The 17,530-nt window shown below is 47.9% G+C and overlaps 1 protein-coding gene across 1 annotated transcript in view; it reads left to right on the top strand.

The window, feature by feature from the left end:
• Positions 1-17,530, top strand: part of GABRA5 (gamma-aminobutyric acid type A receptor subunit alpha5) — a 51,047-nt gene that overhangs the window by 14,041 nt on the left and 19,476 nt on the right. Inside the window, exons 4-7 of the mRNA XM_090263825.1 lie at positions 3,526-3,647; positions 5,695-5,762; positions 5,867-6,087; positions 14,213-14,295. Coding sequence (XP_090119951.1) covers positions 3,526-3,647; positions 5,695-5,762; positions 5,867-6,087; positions 14,213-14,295 — 494 coding nt within the window. The remainder of the gene's footprint in view (positions 1-3,525; positions 3,648-5,694; positions 5,763-5,866; positions 6,088-14,212; positions 14,296-17,530) is intronic.

The raw sequence follows: 17,530 nt of genomic DNA, 5'->3' as shown, positions 1-17,530 counted from the left end.
GCTTTGAAGTCAGGTACTCACTGTGCCCTGAGCATCGGCGGAGCTCCTTGGTGCCACTCAATACAGTTTTTTAAAAGCCGAGCCTGAAAGGACTGTGTGTTCAAAGGGAGGAGGGCCCGACATGTCTACCCCGGGGGAGACCGTGCGTCACCACTCCCTGGAGGCGTCGCCCGGTGTTTCTGTGTTATTCTGTGTGTCCAATGGGTACAACTAGCCAGCAAGGAACAAAGCCAGCTGAAGTTGCTCTGTCCCTTCAAGGAGGCCCTTCAAGATCGCGCCCCTCGATGGAGGCCCAGGCAGGCGCACCGAGCACCGGGCAGCTGTCCTGGATGGGGCACATTCTTTGCTTTCTGTGATGAGGGAGGGACCGTCCTCTCCATGGTGTGACAGAGTGTCATAGCCATGTGTTGCGGCTGTGTCATTTTGGGGGGTGACTAGGAACTGAGGAGGCTCCAGGCCCAAAGGACGTCTTCAGGAACATGTTTTTTGTTTATTTGTTTTTACTTTATTTTACTGTTGGCACTATTACAGATGTCCCCATTTTCCCCGCCTCCACCCACGTCCACCCAGCCCCGCTCCCTGCCCTCTGGCCACCCCCACACTGTTGTCTGTGTCTGTGGGTCACGCATATATGACCTTTGGCTGATCCTTCACCTGCTCTCATTTAGAGGCCCCCCCCCCGCCCCTCTGACAGCTGTCAGTCTGTCCCGTGTATCCGTGCCTCTGGTGCTATTCTATTCATCAGCTTATTTTGTTCATTAGATTCCACATATAAGTGAGACCATATGGCGTCTGTCTTTCTCTGACCGGCTTATTTCACTCAGCATAATAATCTCCAGGTCCATCCACGCTGTCGCAAAGGGAAAGAGTTCACTCTCCGGGAATGTATTTTAGTTTAGAAGCAATTTCCTCCCTCCTAGGTGCAATCCTTAGTGAAGAGAGAAGAAATCACTGCCAATTCCCACTGTGGCCTCTCTCATAAAAGGGTCTGCCATTATAGCACACGAGGCAGGTACTGAAATTCCTCCCCAGTAAGTGTCACTATGCGTAAATAGGTGTAGATATGTGTATATTTGAACTCCTTTATTTGGAAGTCAGGGGCATTGCGTCCTAGTGCATTGCTGCGGACAACGGTTTGGGTGTTTGGGACTGTGGTGTTGGTGTGAACTTGTGTGGGAGGCCCCTGGGGGCCATGAAAGGACCCGCCCAGTGCTCAGGACACTTCCAACGGTCAATAACATAGTCAAGCCTTCACCTCCGAATAGTTGAGGCTGTTCAGAGCGAATGAAATTTAAGAACATTTCACAACAGGTAAAAGAACAGCTTAGAAAAATGTACTTGAAGCATTAAGATGTGCTTTTTTTATCCACCCTGGCTGGTGTGGCTCAGTGGATCGAGCACCAGCCTGCAAACCTAAGGGTCACCAGTTCGATTCCCAGTCAGGGCACAGGCCTGGGTTGCACGTCAGGTCCCCAGTTGGGGGCGTATGAGAGGCAACCACACGTTGATGTTTCTCTCCCTCTCTTTCTCCCTCCCGTCCTGTCTTTCTAAAAATAAATAAATAAAATCTTTAAAAAAAAAGATATGCTTTTTCTTTTCTTTTTTCTGATTCTTAGTGATGTTTTCCTTCTCTATTTGTATTTTTATTGAGGTATCATCGATACATAATATTGTGTACGTTTAAGATCTATAATATATAGTAATTTGATGACCACTGCGATGTTAGCTAACGCTGCCATCATGTTATATTATGACCATTTCTTTTTTGTGGTGAGAAAATCGAAGACCAATAGCGACTTTGAAGCCCGGTGAACTAAAACCGTGAAGCTGTGCATGAAACCCCCAGAAGATTTTCATCTTCAACACCCCCCCCCCACTTCCTCTGCCCCAGCCTTTGATAATCACCACATGACTCTCTGTTGGGACAAGTCAGACTGTTTTCAGAATCCACATGTAAGCCATGTGCTGCTTCTGCTGGTGTGGATGCTGTCGCCTGCATTCTGAGTTACGGGGCCAGTGAGCACCTTCCAAAAACGGGACAGTGTGACAACGCCTAGAATCAAATGACCAAACAGATAAGCGTTATTAACGCCGTGAGAAGTGGGCGAGGAGGCCGGGTTTAGTCTGACCATCATGGTGACTCAGCTGGGCAGGTGTCACTGTTTCCTGCTGTGATGACCCCGCAGAACAGCGTCCCGGCCCTCCGTCCTGCATGAGGGTTGTGAGACTGAGTAGTTCCTCAGCCTATAATGGATGCTAGAGAAAAGGGAATTTAATCATTTTAAAAGCGAAGTCACCGAGAAACTGCAGGCTCCGCACTAACAGGACAGGATTTCAGCTTGTTAGGGCTTCATTTTCATGGGGATGTGAAAATTAGTTCTAAAGAACGCTATACCCTCTCATTCAGAAGGGAATAGCGTTGAGCCATCAGGAATTGATCTGTTTAGATGCGATCAATGAAAGGGACCCATTTCCAAGAACTGGGAGGGGCAGGCACCCACCCATTCTGCCCCCTGCACCCATCCCTGAGGCTCAGTCTCAGCTCTCAGCCAAGTCATGGAGAGAACATAGGATAAGCAGAGCTGGGGCCCCATGGCCAGGCCTTCCAGAAGGTTCCAGGATTCACCTGCTCTTCTCCCAACCGCCAAAGGCGCTGACTCCTTGGGAGTTGCTGGGTGGCTTCTCCTGGCCGCCAAGCCCAAGGCGTAGGCCACGTGCTTGATGGTTCCAAACGTCTCACTGCTGGCAGGTCTGAGCACAGCCATGGGAATCTGCAACAGGTTCCGGGATGTCCCCACGTGTCACCGCCTTCCAGATGTGACTTCCTTCCTCTGTGAGTCACGTCCTCCATCTGTCCGGCTCTGCTCAGGGTAGCTCCTGCTCCCCCAGCTTTTGGGGCCTAACTTGATGGAACTGGACAAAGCAAGGCTGCACTTGTTTCTGGAAGGTTCAGCCCACTCTAGGTCCAACACGCTGGGTCACCCAGAACACCGGGCCTTTGAGTCTCGGATTGTAGGTGACTGGCCTTCACCGCCCGTGACCTTTGGGTTACAAGCTGTGGCTTCAACTGAACGTACCAGCAATAAGTGTGGGACCCAGAGCAATGCCACAGACCCTTCACTCGAGCCCCGCCCAGCATAATGCTCCCAGCATGAAAGCTGCTACTTAGAGGTACAGAGAAAGGAGGGCACCCCTGCCCTGAGGTCACACTGTTTGCAAAGGTCCCCGACACACCGCTTCGCCCACTGCAGGGACCTCACTCACAATTCGAAGACGGAGTGTTTCTGAATCAGGGGTGGGGTGGGGTGGAGCTGGGGCATCACATTGGTTGATGTATAACCAGCCCAGATCCCAGCGCACGATTCCGGCTTATCTTTGCCAAAACAACACCCTCGACCCAAGAGGTCACTCTCTCCCTCCCTCCAACCCAGCTCGCCGTATTAGGCCCTGGTTTCTCTAGCTTGAGAAGAACTTGTAAGAAACCATTCAAACATGTTTGACCTCTTCTGTTGCCCTGTTGCAAAGCTTTTCACAGATGCCAACCAGTTCCGTGAGCCATGAGACCAATGACAACATCACAGTCTTCACCCGGATCCTGGACGGGCTGCTGGACGGCTACGACAATCGGCTGCGGCCCGGGCTTGGGGGTGAGTGTCTCCCGGTGGCTGGGGCCCCACAGGAGCGTGTGCTCAGTCCCGTCTCAAGCTTGCAGCTGCTGGGATTCCAAGCAGGCCCATGTCCTGGCCGTGGCCAAGGCTCCGGTACCCTTTAGCATCACTGCCAAGATGCAGGAAGCTGGGAGTCAGAGTTCCTGCAAGCTCCCTCTCCCCACGTCATTCGAATGTCCTTTATGGTCACTTAAGGGGGAACCAGTTCTTAGGTGTCATTAAAGCTGAGCTCACCCTGGACTAAGAAATATTTTTAAAATTGATTTGAGAGAGAGAGAGAGAGAGAGAGAGAGAGAGAAAGAGAGAGAGAGGAACAGACATTAATTTGTTGTTCCACTTATTGATGCATCATTGGTTGAGTCTTGTATGTGCCCTGACCGGGGATCAAACCTGCAACCTTGGCGTAGTGGTATGACACTCCAACCCACTGAACTACCCGGCCAGGGCTATATGCTGGCTCTGGTGGAAGAGTGAAACATAACATAGAAAGGTGTAAACACAATGGCATTGAACAGTGGGTTTCCCTGTTTGCTATTGCATTTAATTTTTTTCACTGGGGCCATCATCGGAGCACTTGCTTGCACCCTGTGGAAGCTGGTGGCAGTAAACAAGCAGCAGAACGTGTCTGGGGGCTCTGATCGGCACAGCTTAATTGTGTGCTGAGAATCGTGCGCATTTCTAGGCGCGTGCACCCCCTTGGCTCAGCTGATTGAGATGCGTGCATTTGAACTTTCTCTTTTAGGTAAGTTAGAGACCCCTCTGTCCCTGCCCCCACCCCCCCACCCCAGCAACTCCATTCTCCAAGGAAAAGCTTAGTTCTCTGTTATTTGCCTTTTTAACAGAGAGATTCACCTAAAGCAGGAATTGCTGTTCTCTGCGTTTTTGGCAAGGAGAAGCCCACACAGGCTGCTAGGCATTGTGTTTCTTCTCCCTCTGAGTTCTGTCCCTGGGGGTGTATGGCCAGCAGCCCCCGGCCCTTCAAACACACCCACGGGGGAGGGCGGGGGGAAGCGTGTAGAGATGCATCGAGTTCCCCCAGCACAGCTTACAGTCCCTCCAAGCCCGACCCTGAGGAACCAGAGCCGCAGGGGCTGGCACCTGGGTGGGCAGACAGGCCCTGGGACACGCAGCAGCGCGCCAACGCCGGTGCGCATACAAAGACACGCCTTGTGCTTATGTGAGTCCCACGAGCGAGGGGCTGGGAGAGGAAATCCCGCAGGATCTCTGACTCCGTGATGGTCTCCCCCAGCAGCGGGGGTCAGGCATGGTGCGCTTGTGGTGCCCCCAGGATGGGGTCCCTCTCCATGGCCACGGGGGGCTACCTACAGGCCCCCGTCCTTCCCAGCGGGCACATGCGCTTGCCTCCACTCTTACTTACTAGCTGCTTTTACGGCTTCGTGTATTTCCCATAATTTTAATTGAAATAGTAGTTTCCCGTGATAGAAATGTCTAACAATTCAAAATGCCATATAAGGTGGAGCAGTGTTCCCGTCTTGCTTCCCACGCCGTCCGAGGCCGTGCGCCGTGAACAGTCCTCAGACACCTTTCTCCCGACACCGCCCTGGGGTGCGGTTTTGGCTGGAGACTCCTCCCAGTCTGCTCCCCACAATGTGAAATCGTCTAACTTTAAACGAAAAAAGTCTCTTTATGGGAGAGCAGGGTAGTGCGTTGTGACATTGGCAGTATTTCCCAGGCTTGCCGAGGAAGGAACCGAAGCGCGGGCGTGATGAAAAGCACCCGAGGTCCCACAGCCGTGCCCCGGCCGCGCCCTGCCCACGGCCACCCCCGTGTGCCTCTCCAGAAATGATGGGCACTGTGTCTCACGTCCTAGTGGGAGCAGCGCAGCTGCATTCGGGGTTTGCCAAGACCTCCAAATTTAAGAGACACATTATCAAAGCCCTCCGGTTGCCAAGTGCGAAATCAGTCTCCAGACTAAGGACGTAGAAGGGCTGACTGACGGGGCCGGGGCGGGGGGGGGGGGGGGGGGGGCGAGTTGGGCGGCAGCAGGAACCTCTGTCTGTTGCAGAGCGCATCACGCAGGTGAGGACGGACATCTACGTCACCAGCTTCGGCCCGGTGTCCGACACGGAGATGGTAGGTCCGGGCTGGGCGCCACCTGATCTTTCTGAATAATCTCAAAAGACCTGGGTCAGGGCCCCCCCGCTGCGACATCACCTGGTTGCCTCCCTTTGCGCTAGGAATACACCATAGACGTGTTTTTCCGACAAAGCTGGAAAGACGAGCGGCTGCGGTTCAAGGGGCCGATGCAGCGCCTCCCGCTCAACAACTTGCTCGCCAGCAAGATCTGGACGCCGGACACGTTCTTCCACAACGGGAAGAAGTCCATCGCGCACAACATGACCACGCCCAACAAGCTGCTGCGCCTGGAGGACGACGGCACCCTGCTGTACACCATGCGGTGAGCGCAGCGGCGCGCGGGGGGTGGGGGTGGGGGCGCAGAGGGGCGGGGGTGCGCAGCGCGGGGGGGGGGGGGGGCGTGACGTCACAAAGGGGGCTCGGGCGCAGCGCGGGGTGGGGGTGACGTCACAAAGGGGGCTCGGGCTCAGCGCGGGGTGGGGGGTGACGTCACAAAGGGGGCTCGGGCGCAGCGTGGGGTGGGGGTGACGTCACAAAGGGGGCTCGGGCGCAGCGCGGGGTGGGAGTGATGTCGTAAAAGGGGCTCTGGGGTACAGCGCAGGCCGGCACAGGGGGTCACAATGCGGGGTGGTAAGGGGCAGCGAAGTGTCGGGGCCGGGGCTCACAGGGGAGGGCTGTGGGGGACAGTGAGGGCCAGGGGCGCAGTGTGGGGCACACAGCTCCCAGTGCGGCCCAAGGACCGTGCAGCCTAATGGGTTTGAGGATTGTTGTATGTGTGTGAGGGGAGGGTACTTTTTACCATTTTGGTTTGGGTTTGAGGATTGGTGTTGTGTGTGGGGGGGCGCTATTCTTTACCGTTTGGGTTGGAGGATTGCTGTGTGTGTGTGTGTGTGTGTGTGTGTGCGTGTGCGTGTGCGCGTGTGTGTGTGATGTTTTTACCCTGTCACGGTCCCATACTAATAATGCCCACACGTCTTATTTCCCTCTCTGTTCCGGTTCATAGTATCTGTAATCTATACTGTTTCTTTGGTTCAAGATTCAGGGCATCTTGCAAATACTGACCCAGATCATGTGAGTTAGGGGGCATTTATTTTATTAAAAATGCCATTTAAAAAAATAAGGAGATCCCCTTTTGCCACAGCGGTGTTAGGCCTTTTGAAATTTTAAAAGCCCATTTTTCATATACTTGGATAACATTCCAATGCTAAGGTGAAATTTTAGTATTTCTAATTTAAATTGCTCATTAGTCACTTCTATTCTGCATTATTCATTGCATCTGAGTAAATCAATAAATTGACCCGCAAGAGAGAGGCTCCATTATAGCTTTTCAGTTTCCATGGTGGGCCTAAGCCAACGTCAAGAAAAGATTTTTAAATTAAAAAAAGAAAAATTTTAAGCGCTAAAGCCAAGTTTTTTATTTTTTTTAAGCCCACGCATTTGCATCGACGTGATTGGAATGTCTCTCCCTGCCTTATAGTTCTTCCCCGTACGTTTTAAGTGTAGAAAAAGTGCCATAGCATCGACGCTGCCATCCCCGGAGGCTCTGCGTCCTCACATGCATTTTGACGACGCTTTCACATGTGTCCACAACCTGTTGGATGCCAGAACTTGGTTTTTCTTATAACAACCCGATAAAGATTCCCATCAATGAGCCTGTAACACCCATGCGGGCGCCCTGTTCTGTTCCCCACTCTTTCCTTTCACCGACATTGACCATGACCATGTTTCACCCGTAGACGGAGACCTGAGGTGTCAGCCTCACGTCAGTGCTGGGCAGCGGCTTCTCCATGCAGAGAAGTACATTGGAAAGCCAGGAACTATGGCAAGGGTTGAATTCCAGTCCTCGGCCCCCATTCTGTGCAGAGAATCGGGGTACACTCTGTTCAGCCCTGTGAGCGGGGATGGGTGTGGAGATCATGAGTCCAGGTCTTGGCTGAGGGGCCACGCAGGGGTGGGATGGATGATTGGGCCACATTGTTTTGGGCTGTGTCCCTGAATTCTGTCATAGAATAATGATGATCCCTGTCCCTGTGTCTTCACTCCTGGTTCCTGTCACCGAGGGACGGCAGTAGGGTTGGCGACTTAAGACACTGGGATGCTTTCATCTGACACATCACTGCTTGGACAGGGTGGCGAATAGGCCCGGTGTTTAGGAGGGAAAGGACTGCAGAGGAGCATCTTACTCAGTGTCTACGTACAAGGCAGTGTCATAAACAGAATCCTTCAGCCTCAGACAGCCTGGCCAGCTAGGTGACCCCACCCCCTGTAACCAACAAAGGGAGCCAGGCTCAGAGACGTTCGGTGGCCCACCTACGGCCACACAGCTAGTGAGGGGGCAGCAGGAATTTCAACTCAGCGCTGAGCAACGTTTAATCCACTTCATTGGAAAACCGTGGGGACGCCGCATTATTAGACATAGAGTAGCCTTCTTCTCCCCTGTCAGAGTGTCATGCCTGTGGGAAGATGGTGACAACCGGGGCAACCTGTCAGCAGTAATTGGTCCTGGTTGGTGCCAAAAAAATATGCTAATGGGTTGCCAAGTCGATCCTGGGCTTTCTATTTTAGTCACGTACAGCGTGTGCAAAATGGAAACGGTGCCAGTGGAAAGTGTTATGAATTTTAATGTGACAGAGTGTAGCTATTGTGTGATAGCCTTTTTTAGCTATTGATTTAGCAAAGACAGTGAAATGGCCACAGGATTATTGGGGATAGGACAGGCCACATGGCAAGCAGTGTCTGGCACCCTGTGTCTCCCGGGGTACAGCCCTTCTTTTTATTTTTAATTTTTATTAATTTTAGAAAGGGGTGGGATGAGAAAGAGAAGAAGGGAGAGGAAAACTCTGGTTTGTTCTTCTACTCATTTGTGAATTCATTGGTTAAATCTTGTCTGTGCCCTGCCTGGGGATCAAACCCGCAACCTTGGCATGTGGAGACAATGCTCTAACCAGCTGAGCTACCTGGCCAGGGCCACCCATTGTTGGTTTTTTTCTGGGTAAACTTTTGGCCATCATTGCATAGCAGACAGTTTCAACCCCACTCCCCGACAAACCTGTGCAGTGCAGGGTCTTAGTCTCTTGTGCAGGAAACCACAACCGACGAGAAAGAACTTTCTAGAAGGCGAGCTCTGCCTTTTTTTTTTTTTTTTTTTGGAGAAAGGCAGATTTTTATGATTGCTTACACTCCAATTTAGACTTTCATCATTTGAACTAACAAATTCTAGTCCGGGCTCTATCATTTAGTCGCTAGGAGTCCTTGGTCATTTTGATTTAATCTCTTGGAGATGCCTTTTGTTGTTGTTTTTGTCATTGTTTAAAAAAATTTTTTTCCAATGCTCTCTAGCTGCAGGTTCTGAGAATGTTTCCCATTTTGAAAGTTGAGAGTATCTTCACGTAATCTTTAAATTGCCACTAGGGAGCAGCATAGGAACATTTTTGCACAGCGATTGGCTGACAGCGTCCATCAATATATAACTTTCTTAAAGTTACTTAAAATATGATACATGTTTGATTTGGCGGTAACATATTTGAAATAAATTATACATTTGTAACTAGAAGTGTTTAGTTTGTGTAGGTGAGTATACACACATATAAGCATCTATATCTTTGTGTTTATACGCATCTCTATACATACACACGCCAGTGTCTAGTTAAAAGTGACACCAACAGCTATAGTGCCTAAATATCACCTTTTTCAATATTATATTTATTTTAATGAGGAGAATCAAAATATTTAAATTTTTTATCTTTTTATTTTTTTATTGACATGATTTAAAAATTTGTAAAACACGGGAAATCACCAAGTATGAAATACAATCATGATAACACTACCCCAAAGGAATCAGCGCCAATGACCTGGTGTGTTTCATTATGTGTGTTCGTGTGTGGGCACACACATGTACTGTACATGTGTGTACCTCTGCATGTGTCCACACCTACTGTCCTGTAGTTGTTAAGTGGCTTCATTCTCTGAAAACTGTTTTGCAAGTACCTTTATAATTTAAGGCATGTTGAAACCTTTCTGCTGTCATTAAACATTGGCCTGAAGTTTTGTGATCCGTCACATTCCATCATGTGACTGTCCCGTTGTATAGTCTCTAACAAAAACTCATGACACTTCCATTGTATTTTCCTCTGTGATGAAACATCGTCATTCAAGCACAAAATTATATCTTTGGATAAGTTCCAGGGATGGGCCAATAAGGCTTTCAACACATCTTCGCCACTTGTTTTCTGGAAGAACTGTAGCGATTTCACTCCCACTTACGGAACGTACAGATGGGCTGTTACTTCCTCCCTGGCACTCCGTGTACGAGAGTGAAAATAAAGTATCAGCCCGTCTAGCTACGTGAGACGTGATTAGCAAGCAAGTTATTAGAAAAAAAGCATGTGTGACAGTTCCTCCTCCAAGGATTCCCATGAGCATCAGCTTCCTTCCCTCCGAGAAAAGTCTCTCGAAACTATCTGGGCCCTGACTTGGCTGAGAATGGCCTTTGTTCCTAAATGAGGGGACGTGACATGGCACAACTGACAAACTCCTTGAAAACCTAGACTTTTCCAAGACATTTTCCTGGACCCCCCCTGCCCTCTGTCATCTGCTGTGGCCCTTACCCAGCTCTGTGTCCTCTGATCTTGCTCAGAGCATTCGCTATGCTGCCTGTGACTTCCCAGTTGACCTTGAGCATCTTTGGAAAGGGACCGTGTGTTGGTCAGGTGTGATTCTGGGCAATTCATTCACTACGGTTGATGTAATTCTCCTGGCTCTTGGGCTGGCCCTCAGAAGGAATAACTGCACATTCGTGGAAGAATAAATGGTAATAAAATGAATGAGGCCCTGCCTGGTGTGGCTCAGTGGATTGAGCACTGGCCTGTGAACCAAAGGGTCACCAGTTGGATGCCCAGTCAGGGCACGTGCCTGGGTTGTAACCAGATGCCCCGTTGGAGATGTGTGAGAGGCAACCACACATGGATGTTTCTCTCCCTCTCTTTCTCTCTCCATTCCCCTCTCTCTAAAAATAAATAAATAAAATGTGTTGTTTTTTTTTTAAAAAAAGCTAGTGTCTTCCAAACAGCCCAACCCACTGTGAATAACTGCATCAGATTCATATTCAAGGTATGTATCTGTTTCTTTACAAATTTGCCAGAAGAACGATGAGAACACTGATACAATTAAAGTTTCATAATTCACGTGTCTTTATGTCTCTTCATGAGAAGGAGAGAGGAACCCAGTTCTTCTTGCCAGTGTCTATGTTTTATGCTCAATTCCTCTCTGCAAGTACCCAGTTCTCTGCTGGACAAACTTGCACAGGACAGACAGTCTGTGCCGCATGCCCTAGGGGCACAGATGACCCATGGAAAGCCTTACTAGTGAATTTTTTCTTAAAATAATGCACCTTGTCTAAGTTGATGACCTTTGGGCTCCGGTGGCCTTGAACTCAGTCATTTAAACGATAATGAGAAAAAACCTTCTCTGATTCTGGAAGCTTCAGGTGGTTGCATAATTTGCATCTGACCACCAGGTGGCAGTGACAGACTGCCACCAAACGGAGCGTTTTGAGATGTGGATTGGAAAGGAGAGCCTGAGGCTCAGACCACAGTCCTGGGCGCTGAGAGGACAGTCCTAGGTAGAGAATTACTCTGGGTGTCTGAGTCCAGGCAAAGAAGCCCCAACTTAGGTACAGGGGCGCTCGGGTCCATCTCCGGGTGTCATGCAGGATCCCACAGGCCTGTCTGCCCACTCACAGGCCTCAACAGCTCCCAGCAGGAGGATGTGGGGTCGTCCTATGAAAGGCTCTGGGTTGTTAAAACAAAATGTGTGATACTTAATATGTAATCAATAATCTACGACAACATTATAAAACCCACTGAAATCATTCATTCATTACCTGCAGGATTCAGAATTGGGGAAGACCGAGCGACAGCAGCTATAGGGTGGACTTTATAATTTCAGTTACTGTTGTTTTTAGCTCCATAATTTATATTTATCTTTTTAAAATTGATTTTAGAGAGAGAGAGGAAGGGATAGGAAGACAGAGACAGAGAAAGAGAGAGATTTGTTGCTCCCCTTATTGATGCATCATTGGTTACTGCTTGTATGTGCCGTGACTGGGGATTGAACCCGCAACCTTCGTGCGCCGGGACAACACTCTACCTGGCCAGAGCTTCTTAACTGCTTAGGCTTCCTGTTCTCTCCCTGAAAAGAGGATTTCTAGTGGGTGGCCTGGCAGGCTCCTTTTAACTGTTACAATCCACAGAGTGCTTTGATCTCAAATGTTGTGTCAGAGTTGGCTATGTATCAAAGACTTGCTATTTTAAGGATCCCATGAGTGGAAGGCTTCCTCTTACCTAGAGATATTTTCGAGTATTATAAAAGCATAGGCCATTTTTGAAATGTTTATAAAGGGAGCAAAATATAAATTTTTTCTCTGAGGCTGAAACATTGGCTCTGGGGGGATTTACCTGAACAGCTAGAGAAGAAACACCATTATAGAAGAAGGATATTTTTCCAATGTTTGGAATTATTCTAAGGAGGTCTATTAAAAGGGGGAACAATCTGGGAGGCTCTAATGATAGCATTTACGGAGATGGTAATTGTAGAATTAGTCCCTTTTTATGTTTTACTGGAATTATTTCTTCTTTAAATGAGGCTTCTTTACAGATCCAGCTAAATTCTGTCCCCCGCTCTTTGCCCATCCTCTCTGACCCCCCCCCCATCCTGCTGATGCTAAAAGCAGACTCGTTGGTCTACATTTCTTATCCTCTTTTTTTAAAAGAAAAATTATTGATTGATTTTACAGAGAGAGGAAGAGAGAGAGAGAGAGAGAGAATCATCAGTTTGTTGTTCTACTTAGTTACTCATCCATTAGTTGATTTTTGTATGTGTCCTGACCGGGAATCGAACCCTCAGCCTTGGAGCATCAGGACAACACTCTAACCAAATGAGCTACCCAGCCAGAGCCTGAGAAATTTTAATGTGGGGAATACCCCTGCTCTAATGAATTTTAAATTCCACAAACAAAAATAAAATCTTATATACATGTAGAAAATATCTGGGCACATAGGCAAGATCCAGACTCAATATAATAGGAAAAACAGTAATGCTCATATCACAGTGAATTATTATTTGTCTAAACTAGAATTATCTTGTATGTACCCTAACCAGGAATTGAACCCACCACCTTCAAATCAAATTGAATTGCAAAGTATAATTCAATTTGGTTTGATGTCATTTAATTTTGCTTTAAATAATGGAATATGAAACAGAAAATTACCTCATTAATAGAATTTAGAGTTGCTACCTAATTAGAAAAGTCTGTAGAGAAATGAAAGAACCGCAGTATGGCGACTTTGGAAATTCACGGAACCCAGGGCCTCGTGGCGTGTGGTGGACGTGCCATCGGGAACCCCTGCAGGGACAGGGACCGGGCAGCCTGGGCTCCAGTCACGGCGCCAGGACTTCATACATAATTCTGCGCGCTTGCTCCTGTCCCTTAATATCTGGGCACTGCTTTCTCAGCTTGTCAACTGATATGCTCTCAGCAACAAATCTCATCATGCAGTTCTGGTTAGATGTGCTAATGCCGGAATAGCACTTACTCCCGTGTCTGGTGTAGACGTGACAGCTGTTAAAATCACTGCTGTTTTAGTCACCAGGATGGAGGCAGTGAGCAGTGGTCTGATTACTTAGAAGTCCGGGCTTGGCTTCAAAACAATCATTAGATCGCATCAAAAGTTTGCTATCATAACACAACTTCACCTGAGTTACGGTTTGAAGACACCAGCCAGTCCCCAGCAATGGTAGCCAGCTTCTGCTCAAAATGTGGTCTGTGCATTTGGTCCACATTTATCAGCTATTTTAGAAAATACCTGTGTTTACAGCCTTGTCACGGAAGTTTTTTAGAGCACTCTGGGTAAGGGATGGGAAAGAAAGAATAAATTATTTTTAAAGGCATCTCAAATTGCTTTCCAAGGGATAATGTATGTGCAGACACACACACCAAGTCAGAGAACTCGAGTGGATTTGATCAAAGCCTTCTTTCTTTCTTTCTTTCTTTTTAAAAAAGATTTTATATATTTATTTTTAGGCAGAGGGGAAGGGAGGGAGAAAGAGAGGGAGAGAAACATCAGTGTCTGGTTGCCTCTCGCGCACCCCCATGTGGGGACCTGGCCCGCAACCCAGGCCTGTGCCCTGACTGGGAATTGAACTGATAACCTTTCAGTTCGCAGGCTGGTGCTCAGTCCTCTGAGCTACACCAACCAGTGCTGAATATTTATTTCTAATGGACATTCATCTACTGTGCAAACCTCTGTAATTTTGTGGGACAGTTTAGACAATAAAAGTTGGCAATTAAAATAACGAGTGAAATAAGGAAGATGGTTTTCTGGGACATCATGGCTGCTTCGTCAAAGACTTGCTGAGTCTGTTAAAGGCCTTGGTCTCTTTTTTTCCAGCTTGACTATCTCTGCAGAGTGCCCGATGCAACTGGAGGACTTCCCAATGGATGCTCACGCTTGCCCCCTGAAATTTGGCAGCTGTAAGTTATTTCCACAAGTAAGAACCATGGATATCCTTTTGGGCTTGTTACTGCATCATTCATCCACCCATCCATCCATTCATTCATTCAGAATCTGGGTTCTCTATGCACGTACACCCGGTAGCAGCCGCAAGCTGCTCTAGAAGCCCAGAGAGAGCGGTGGGGGACACACACCTTTGACCTTGCAGACTGGCCTCCTTGTCTGTGTCCCGGAGAGGAAGGTAAGTGGAGGCACTTTCCACCTAGAACAAGCTCCTGGGGACTGTCTCCCCAAGATCTTCGCCTGGCACGTCTATCTCTTTTCCACTTCTCAAAACTGAAGGTCATCTCCTCCAAGGGGCCACCCTTCCACACCCAGTTTCCAGTGCCCAGTCAGTACCTCTTTTATTGCATTGTAGTCACTGTTAACTCACTGCTTCTAGAATGTTCCATAAGAACACCATTGTGTGTCATGTTCCGTCGCTGCTTACCGTGTGCACATATTAGGGAATATGTGTTGATTGGACAGGTAACTTAGTCATTAGGTGATACTTCTCTGATTCTACTAGAAATTCCTGGGTTCCAGCCATTCTGGGGAGTCTGGTGGTGGCATTGGTCTCGTTCTGAGATACTGGGAGTCAGCATTGGCACAATGGCCTCTTCCATGCTTTCTCTCTGCTATCCACTTTTCCCCGTGCTAGGTGAAGTTGTGTTTTAAAAAAATATATTTTTCATTGATTGATTTTAAAGAGAGAGGAAGAGAGAGAACACTGAGTTGCTGTTCCACTTACTCATGCGCTCATTGGTGGGTTCCTGTTTGTGCCCTGACTGGGAAGCGAACCTGCAACCTTGGTGCACGGGGACGATGCTCTAACCGATTGAGCTACCCAGCCAGGGCAAAGTGGTCTTTCCTGAAATCATGGGAATGTGCTTCTCTGAGGCTGAGAAGCCCACTCCACTCCCTGGGCCTGAATCCGGGCTATTCTACTCCTTTGCTGAGTCACTGAGCCGAGGAACCTCTCCAAGCCTCTTTCCTCAGCTGTAAAAAGGTTGTAGGGTAATGTTTGAAAATGGCAGAGTAACACCAATTAAAGTGCTCAAGAAGCGCCCGCCACCACCACCACCATCATCATCACCCTCAAAGTCCTTGTACTAATAGCTTCCGGACCGAATGCATGGAACATCACTCTCAGCGATTTCTGCTTTACCCATTAATGCTGATGGAACCAGCATCTGTCTACCAGTAACATTGCCGTCCCAGCAATAAATATGACTGCAATATCTTCATGAATATTTGCCTGGAATATCTTTTGCACCTTTTTTTCTTTATACATGATAAGTATTTTTGCTGGCTGTAAGATTATGTTCTGACAATTCTTCTAACACTTGAAAACTCTGCTACTTTATTCTTGCCTCCATATTTTCTGACAAGAAATCTGCTGTCATTCAAATAATGTTTTTCCCTTATAGGTAAGATGTCATTTTTTTTTCCTGGTGGCTTTTCATATTTTTCTTTGTCTTCAGTTTTTAGCGGTTTGACTATGAGGTGTATCGGTGTGGGTTTCTTCAGGTTTATCCTGTTTGAGATCTGCTTGGATTCTCGATTCTGTAGATTTTTGCCAAATTTAGGAAGTCTGATCAGTTATGTTTTGAATACTTTTCCTGCCACATCCTTTCTTCATCTCCTCTCCTGACGTTAATGACACGAATATTAGATCTTCTGTTTTATTTCCATACGTATTGAGGCTCTTTTCTATTTTCTCTTATTTTCTGATTATGTTATTGTTATGTATTATCTTTAATCGTTTTTCCTTTGTCTCCTCTATCCTGCTGATGATCTCTTTCTTTGGGCTTTTTAGTATGATTATTGTATTTTTCTCTTCTGTGAAGGTTAATATTGTGTGCCAACTTGCTGGGTAAAGACATGCCCAGATATTTGGTCAAATCTTGTTCTGGAAGTGTCTGTGAGGGTATTTTTGGATGGGATTATCATTTAAATGAGTAGACTGAATAGAGCAGATTGCCCTCCCTACTGTGGGTGAGCCTCGTCTAATCAGTTGAAGCCCTGAATAGAACACAGGGCTGCCTGACTGCCTTGGTTGGGTACATTGGTCTTTTCCTGCCTTTGGACTCAGACCAAAACATCAGCTCTTCCCAGGTCTCTAGCCTGTCTGCACTCAGACTGGAACCACCCCATCGGCCCTTTCTCTGCCTTCTTTTCTGCGTTGTTATTCTATTGGTTCCATTTCTCTGGAGAACCCTAATACAGATTTTGGTTTTGAGAAGTGCGTTGCTGTGTGTACCAAAGACCTAAAAATGTGGGCATGGCTTCAGAACCAAGTAATTGGTCAAGAGAGCGGGACGTGTCTGTGGTGTGTGCTAGACAAAGCCAAGATTGCTCGAGGGCTGAGGAAGAAAAGAGGAGACTAGAGAGAAAAGCTCTGTCTTCTTAGCGAATTCATAAATAGTCTTGAGCAGAACATTGGTAGGAATATGGATGTTAACCGTCTTCTGGTGCGATCTCAGGCAGCAATGACAGACAGGCCTCTTTGCCACCGCATAGTGGCAAAGGTCTGAACATTCCCAAATCCTCTTGTGACACTCTCCAGCCAAGAGCAGAAGGGACTGGCTACTTCTGGATTAAGGTGGAACTTCAGGTTGCCCACATGGCCTCCGGCACACTGTGGGGAACAGTCTCCCTGTGTACTTGACCTTCTCTGATGCCTTTCCATTGGTGGCTTGGGGCACCTGGTGGGGGCAGAAGTCCTGGGGGGTGGTGACACAATTTTTCTGTGATGTTTGGAGTAGAACAGTTATTGTCTACAAGTTTTTTGTATTGTTAGCCTGACTCTTTCCCAGTCCTCTGGCCAGAGAGAGCACAGGCTTCTGTTGTCATGGTTACTGTGTTTTGTCCATGATGGTTGGCATTTCCGGGTGGCCACCCTCTTCAGCTTCAAGTCCAGGGTGTATACAGCAAGAGGGAACCAGAAAACTCACCAAGGGATTCCCCATGGGCGCGAGGCCCCCAGGCCCATCTGCTTCATTCTCTCTACTATTCAGCTTCTCCCTATGTTTATTTCATATGCAATGTCCTGTGATTCTACTTGTATTCAGTGGGGAGGAATAGGGGGAAACATATCTCCATTCCTCTAGAGCAGATGTTTCCCTAGGTGTGTTTTTATTTATTTATTTTAAGATTTTATTTATTTATTGTTAGAGAGAGGTGAAGGGAGGGAGAAAGAGAGGGAGAGAAGCA

The sequence above is a fragment of the Furipterus horrens genome, unplaced genomic scaffold, assembly GCF_987537825.1.
Source record: "Furipterus horrens unplaced genomic scaffold, mFurHor1.1.pri manual_scaffold_16, whole genome shotgun sequence".
Classification (NCBI taxonomy): domain Eukaryota; kingdom Metazoa; phylum Chordata; class Mammalia; order Chiroptera; family Furipteridae; genus Furipterus; species Furipterus horrens.
This window is presented reverse-complemented; position numbering and strand designations above follow the sequence as displayed.